Below are 7,924 nucleotides of genomic sequence, written 5' to 3'. Positions count from 1 at the left end.
TTCTAGTGGTAGAAGAGTGGCTACATATGGACCCCACATTACTTCTCTACCACTCATAACTTATTATGTGGGTGAGTTATGACATCAGTATAACTTATTTTTTTATTTGTTATTTGGATGGTATTGCCTTCAAATTTTTTACCCATTATTAAAGGTTTATTTGAGATCTTTTTATTTTGCTGAAATTGAAATTTTTTGGTTAAAAGTACTGTAGATAAAAGTAAAAGTCAGTTGAAATAATATAGTAGGATCCATGAATAGTACAAAAAAGTGTAGTGAGACCCATAAATAGTAACAAAAATAAGCTGAATAGTAAAATAAGTTGACAAAAATAATTTTGACATACAGACACTAAATATCAATTTTTTTTAAAAAGGAAAAAAAAAATCTTGGATAGTTAATTTTTTTTTGGGTATGTGTTGGTAAGCTAAGCTGTAAAGGCTGTAACGGTTGTATAATATGATACGGCTATTCTCCTATTGGTCATGTGTTTATTTGGCGTAGCGAGCATTAAATTATTTTAACTTTTTTTACCCTTTCAAGACTTTTACCCCTTCAAGATTTTACAACTGTATATACGATATAGTGTCTGCTAACCCCATTTTACCAGCCCGATTTTACTGCAGCTAGACTCGCCGCTTTTCAGTTTTCACCCCCCACATTTATTTAAAAAATATTAATAGCCTTTCTCAAAAAGACCAAAAACCCCATCCTCAAATCCCCAAATTCCCTCTCATTTTTATTCTACTCAACACTCCTTTGTGGGTCCTAACCTGCCACGCCATCACATCAGGTCCATTTTTGTCATTTCACTCACGTTAATAAATCCATAAAAATATCCACAATTCTCACACACACACACACTTGTACACACACAAACACACACTCTCTCTCTCTAAAAAGCTGAATCTCTCTCTTTCTCTCTCCTGGTGGGTCTTTGGAGCCATCGAACCAAATTTCGGACTCTTCTTTATTTATAAATATATTTCAAAAAAGATCAGGACCGTCCTTTCACCCAATCCAACGGACCATATTAGTCGGCGTAGTTGTTAGTGGTTACCCAATCTCTCTTCCCTCCTTTGTGGTTTTTATCATAAACCCTAGCCGATACTCTCTCACTCTCTCTCTCCCTCACATAAACTTCGTGAACCGCCATAACTCTCCGATCTTCGATCTCTCTCTCTCTCTCTCTCTCCTCTCTCAGATCTTAGGCTTTTAGATATTTCTTTAAATTTTTTTTTAAAAAATATAAATTATTTGTGTAATCTTTTATCTTCTTGTTATTCTAGAGTTATAGAATTAGATGTATCTTTTTTTTGTAAACTCTGAGTTGATCGGAACCCGATTCGTGAAACGGTTCTCTGTATCGTAGTGTTTTTTTCTTCTTTCTATTTAGTGTTTGTTTGTTAGTTATCCTTATTTTTTTTTGAACTATTTGGGTCCGGATCCGAGTCCGATCCGAAACCGAGTTGGTGAGTCCGAGTCTGAGAAATCTCTCTGTGGTGGTTTCGGTTCATGGAATCGGCGAGTCTCTAGCCTTTTCTCTCTCCGCTAATTCCGTACGCGTTTTCCTTCGTTTTTGGCAAATTGTTCAGCATGCGCTGAAAGAGTCGAGTCTCAAAAGAGTCCGAGCCCGAGTCCGAGTCCCGGTCCCAGTCCGAGTCGAGTTTGTTTTTGTGTGTGTTTGTTTTCACTGAGTCAACTCGGAGGGAGACTCAGCGAGTCGAGAGAATCGGATTTGTAATCGAGCCACGACTCGTGCCGATTCGATAGGGAACCGAACGGCAATGCCGTCGGTAGGGATGCGGCGGACTACGAGGGTGTTTAATGTCGTGAATGTGGTGAAAGACGGCGGCAGGGTTCTCCGGTCAGGCCGCCGCCTTTGGCCCGAATCGAGCGACTCCTCCAAGGTCAGGAGAGGCAGCGGAGGCGGCGGCGGTGGTGGCGGTGACGGTGGTGACGAGTGGTCCAAAATGATGAAGAGCTCCCCAAACAACAGCGCCGCCCTCACCTTCAAGCAGACCTCTTCCTGGTCCCACGGCGGCGACGTCAAGAGAGTAGTCGCCGCCCCAAATGTCGCCGATGCGGCGGCAGCAGCAGCAGGCGCCGCCCTTGATTGCGAAATTGAAAAGCCGAAGAAGAGGAGCAGAAAGGCGGTGAAGGTTGAGGAGAGTGTGGATAAGATGTTTGGGGTTGTGTACAGCAGAAAGCGGAGGAGAAATTCGGATAATGATAAGATGTTCGGGATTCGATTCGCCCGTAGGCAGCGGAGGAAGGCTGACGATGGTAGTGAGGAGTGGGTGATTCCGCGTCCCAAGCTTTCTGTAGCTGTTGTGGGTAGTGGGAGCGACGATGATGATGGGTTTGTAGCGAGGTTTTTGTGTACGGTTTTGAGGTACATGAGGAGGGCAAGGCTGACATTGTCTCAGCTTTTGAAATTCTTGTGCACAGAGCCGATTGCAGGCGTCTATGCTTCGCGAGGAATCCAATTCTCGAGGGTAAGTAGTTGCTCTGATTCTGATTCTGATTCTGATTCCAATAGGGAAAACTTGAATTAAGGTTGGTTTATTTTTGTTCTTTCAATTGTAACACAACATGGGTAGTTTCAAGTTTCAACTTTTCATGAAGAAAATAACTGAACTGCATTCTTGGTAATAGTTGATAATAAATGTGAACTATTCAATTTTGTATTCATTATCATGGTAATAGTACTACTGTTCCTTAAAAAAAATGGTAATAGTAGGTTAAGTTGATGGGGAATCTGATTTGAATAATGATATTATGCTTTTGTTATTTACTTTTATAAAGTTGAGAATTTGATTTGAATTATGTGTTTTAGGCTTATTTGTTCTGTTTTTTATTTATTTATTTATTTTTATATGTTCTTTCAGGATCCTCCTACCACTAGTGTCTCTGGAATATGCAAGTTTTTTGGGGCCTCAGAGCATATACCCATGTTTTCTGTGGATTTTTCTGCAGTTCCTCGTTGTTTCAAGTACATGTATTACGGGATGTTTCTGAGGTTTTATTGTCGGAATTTTGTCATTGTAAATAAGTTGATTAATATGGACACAGATTCCGACACAATGACCGACAGTGAAGAAGATGAGAGCGAAGAACAACACCATATTATCATCACTACTGACAGAGATGTGTCTGAAGGTGTACCCCCTGCAAGAGATTCTTCGGAAAACAAAAGCATTGTGCATGAAGTTCATAACACTGAGAACAGGTCGATCTTACATCCGTCTGTTCGAGCTTCAAAATTAGCTGGTCGAACCACACAATACAGAAATGGTTTAAATTCTCGTGGTATTCGGAAGAGGAGAAGCTCAACGAGGAGGAGGAGGAGTGCTAGAAATCCTTTAATGGTGGGTATGCACAAATCTGGTGGAGCCCTAGCTTCCGATGTAATCAATAGTAGGAGAAATGGTTCACCTTTCTCTTCTGTGGTGACTAATAGTAAGTGTAGGAGTTCAGTTCGGATTGCCTCTGCACGACAAGGTAAAGAAGTGAGTTCTACCATGTTGGGATCCACACGTGAGATAGATTCATCTTCCTGCTCCGCAAATATATTGGTGACTGAGTCAGACAGGTGTTACCGGGAAGAAGGGGTGAATGTCATGTTAGAAGTCTCTTCTTCAAGGGAGTGGGTTTTTGTAGTCAAGAAAGATGGATGGACAAGATATACCCAAAAGGCTGAAAGAATCATGAAACCCTATTCTTCTTGCAATCGTTTCACCAATGCAGTAATATGGAATTTGGATAATGGTTGGAAGCTAGAGTTTCCCATTCGACAGGACTGGTCTATTTTCAAGGATCTTTACAAGGAATGTTCAGACCGTAATGGTGTTAAGAACATCCCTGTGCCTGGGGTATTGGAAGTCTTAGACTATGGGAATAGAAATGATATTCCCTTTTGCCGACCAAATTCATATATCTCTACAGAATATGATGAAGTGTCTAGAGCTTTAGCAAGGAGGACAGCAAATTATGACATGGATTCTGAAGATGAGTTGTGGCTAGAGAAATTCAATAATGAATCTTTTACACAGAATGAGCTTCATCAGCATGTTTCTGAGAATAATTTTGAGTTAATGGTTGATGCATTTGAGAAGGCTAATTATTGTAGTCCAGAAGATTTCCCTGATGAGAAAGCAGCTGCTAATCTTTGTCTAGATCTGGCTAGGAGTGAAGTAGTAGTAGCTGTGTATAATTACTGGATGAAGAAACGGAAGCAAAAGCGCTCAGCGCTGGTTAGGTGTTTTCAGGTAAAAGCACCATTATGTTTAAGATATCTCATTTCATATTGGGAATGTGTTACTTACGCAAAAGATTGGCAGAGTGTTTATTTTATTTATTTGTGCTTTGGGCATGGGTTATATTATTTTTTGGTTAGATTTGTAGAATCAGCATTTCTGTTTGTACCATTTTATCGTAGTATAATGTTATAAGTTTTTCTTTAATGATTCAATTTCTTATTCTCTCTCTCTCTCTCTCTTTGTGGGTTGATGTATGATTCGATTTAGTCAGCTTATGTTGTAATCCTTATAAAAAAAGGGGCCAGTTCTGGCTTGGATTGAAGTTGAGCTTCTGATAGCAGAATGTAATAAAATTTTTATTTTTTTTTTAAATTTTATTTTATTCATTTTTGTAGAATGTTAAGAGGATCATAAAATCGAGATATGTTTGAAAGAGTGTAAAATATCATTTTGTTCAGATAATTCTTAACCATCTCTTCCTTATTTGATGTTTTTGCAAACAAATATTGCATGATAGTTGACTAAGGGACATGTGAGATGCTTCAATCTTCTGTACCATCTTTCATTTGAAATGTGTTCTTGGAAAAAAACAGTATTAAACTTCCTCAATTCCTGCTCTACTGTGGTCCCATGAACTTGGTCCACTAATATAGCAAATGGATGTTGCATTTGCCACTAGAGTGCTTTGCACTTGAAGGAGCCCATTTGTATCAACCAGGGATATTTGAAATTCTTATAATAATTTAATACTGTAATTCATGAGAGATGATCTGCCCTTTGCTTGCCTCCCCCCCTTACCTTCCATCTCTCTTTTTCATCCCTTCTTTGTGGTGTACATATGCCAATTTTGGCTTATAAATTGCTGTTGAATTGTTATTTGATCAGTGTAAATGATTTTTCTATACAGGGTCATCAACCCAAGAGGGCTCCAGTGATCCCTAAGCCAATTTTACGAAAGAGAAGATCATTAAAACGACAGCCGAGCCAAGTTGGAAGAGGCAAACAGCCGTATATCTTGCAAGGTAATTGATACAATTTTAAGTTTTAACATTCCTGTATCTGATACCTGGTTAAATTTGGGATTCAATATTGAGGTGATGAGACAAAATTAGGGTGTTGAACTAGGATTACTTTTCTTGTCATTTAAATTAACTGTCTATGGTGTTATTTGGAAAGTATTAGCGTGAGTTTGGATTGGGCAATTTGCCTTTTTTTAGGGGGTCCCATGGGTACTGTTTACGGACCTCCAAACTTAGCAAAACGCAGATATCTAGGTAAATTTGGGTTCCGAATTACTATTCACACCTTTAAAAATTATTTTGCTACAGTGTTTTCAGGAATAAGTTTTTAGTTTTCAGCAAATAAGTGGTATTCAAATACACCCTAAGACAATATCTGCTGTTTAGAATTTTTGTAAGTGCAGTTGTATGTTATATTGTTAGTGATGCTTTAAAATTAAAAAGAAAAAATTTATTCTAATTTTAATTATGTAAAAATTTGAGAAAATAGGATTTAAAATATTCTGGTTAATAAAATTTCTCAATCTTGTGGTGGTTAATTGATTGTTATTCAAATTTAGCTCACTGAAAGTGTATTGATTGTTTTGGCTAATGTAATTGGAGTTGTGAACCTTGATCAAATTGCCCTAAACACTTTATTGTGATTTGTGACTTAGCGATCTGTTCTGTTTTTGGTGGGAAACCAATAGCAAGGCTTCATTTCCATGTTCTTGGGTTTTGTCTGGTTCCGATTGATAGAGTTTTTTGGCCTTTTCTCTTAATTTGTATTTTGGACTTTTATCATGCTAAATTTTAAGCTTTTGAATTAATCTAAAACTAAGTCAACATATAAGGATGTAACTCATGCAAACTGGTTTGCAAAATCTTCATTCCTCTCCTGGATGCGATATTGTAATCGGTAGTGTTGAAATAATCATATTAAAACTTAAAGAGTGAAAACTGAGTTTTACCATGTCTTTTCGTAAGCATCTGCACTGTACTTGTGTTACATGTTTTGTCCTAACAACTGTATTCCGTCTTCTATTGATGTACAGCAATGGCAGCTGAACAAGATGCTTTGGAAGAAAAGAATGCCATGCTTAAAGTTCAAGAAGCTAATGCATCAGCAAACAGATCTGTGGAATTTGCTATTCTCAAACGTAAAAGGGCTCAATTACTAATGGAGAATGCAGATTTAGCAACTTACAGAGCCATGATGGCAATTCGAATTGCCGAAGCAGCACGAGTTGCCGAATCACCAGATGCTGCAAGTTGTTTTCTTGACTGATGGGTGTAGGTTTTCCCGAGGGATGGGCATGGCGATTTTTTTTAATTTTATTACATGAAAGATTGCAGTACAGCCCTGCGGCTGTTTTTGGAAGTCGTCAGAAAGACTACCCTTGAAAGATTGTAATTTTGTATAGATTTTGATTGACTGTACATTCTGTATTATTATAAGTTCACACCAATCGTGTACAAGGAGGTTTAGTTGATTTCCTTAAGGAAAAGAAGAAAAAGTAAAAAAAAAAAAGAAATACATGAAAAAATTTAAGCCCTCAGTCATGCTGATGCTTAGAGATGCTCTTTTCAAGAATGTGTTTTATTTTTTAGCTTTTCTTTATGCATTTTCTGTTCATACTGGTTGCGGTTGTTTGTGTTTGGTATCTAAACCAATTCTTTTAACCAAAACTGCGTTTGGGTTTCTGATTATGTAGCTAATTGAAGTTGAAAACTGGATAGAATAAAAGGATGGTCATAAGAAACATTCATTTGGTGAAATTTGTCAAAATGGCATTCTATTTTTGGGACTGAAACTAAAAATTATATGTATTACTCCTGGCTGCTATCTGCAACTGGAGCGGCTGTCCAGTCTTGCAAAATATGGATCAAATCCCTCTTATTTTGACAGCAAAACCCTTTTGATACGTGGACTTCAAAAAAAAGAAAATTGACATATTTGGTACAGTGCACTGATTGGGTGATCACGAGAAGGCCATGATTCATGAACGCTCAGGATGTGACCGCTCATGCTTGCTCCTTGCTCGTTTTATAGTTCGTTTAATTTGCTGATTGTGGACCCATGCTCCTCGACCTCACTTGTGAAAACAATAGCCTTTTCCAGCTTCTGTGTACACCAACTGGCCCAATATTTAAGTGCTCGGTCTTCAACAGCCCTTTTGTAAATAAATTTTTTTTAAAAAAATAAAAAATAAATTAGTTTCATATATATTAGTGTCATCTTTTTGCAGTGTATGATAAAGCTTGATAATATATATATTTTTATTATATATATGATACATAATTAATTATTTTAGTATTAAAATAAGAAGTCAAATTAGCTCTTTTTGTAACTCTAAAAACTAAATTAAAAAAATATACCTTTCGATAATTTACATGCCAACATTAAAGAAGTCAAAAAAGAAGAATTACTACTCTCTAACCTGTATAATGCACAAAATGTTCAACAAAACATATTTATATATGATATATATTTAAATAATAAGAACTATAAAAATATATACAAATTAACAAATAAAGAGTCTAATTAGAGAATTCTTAGAAATTAACCTACCTAATCTAATTATAATTTTTTAAGAAAATAAAATGTGATTTAATTCGAATTTCAATGGTGTTGGCTTACTTTGTCATAAAAGGCTTGAATTA

The 7,924-nt window shown here is 37.0% G+C and overlaps 1 protein-coding gene across 1 annotated transcript; it reads left to right on the top strand.

The window, feature by feature from the left end:
• The first annotated feature begins 406 nt into the window (after positions 1-406).
• LOC126722850 (uncharacterized) lies at positions 407-6,819 on the top strand. Its single transcript, XM_050425994.1, has 4 exons — positions 407-2,498; positions 2,892-4,271; positions 5,170-5,284; positions 6,316-6,819. Exons 1-4 carry the CDS (start codon positions 1,788-1,790, stop codon positions 6,546-6,548), a joined length of 2,439 nt encoding a protein of 812 aa, XP_050281951.1. The 5' UTR covers positions 407-1,787; the 3' UTR covers positions 6,549-6,819.
• The last annotated feature ends 1,105 nt before the right edge of the window (positions 6,820-7,924 follow it).

The sequence above is a fragment of the Quercus robur genome, chromosome 4 (genome assembly GCF_932294415.1).
Source record: "Quercus robur chromosome 4, dhQueRobu3.1, whole genome shotgun sequence".
NCBI lineage: Eukaryota > Viridiplantae > Streptophyta > Magnoliopsida > Fagales > Fagaceae > Quercus > Quercus robur.
This window is presented reverse-complemented; position numbering and strand designations above follow the sequence as displayed.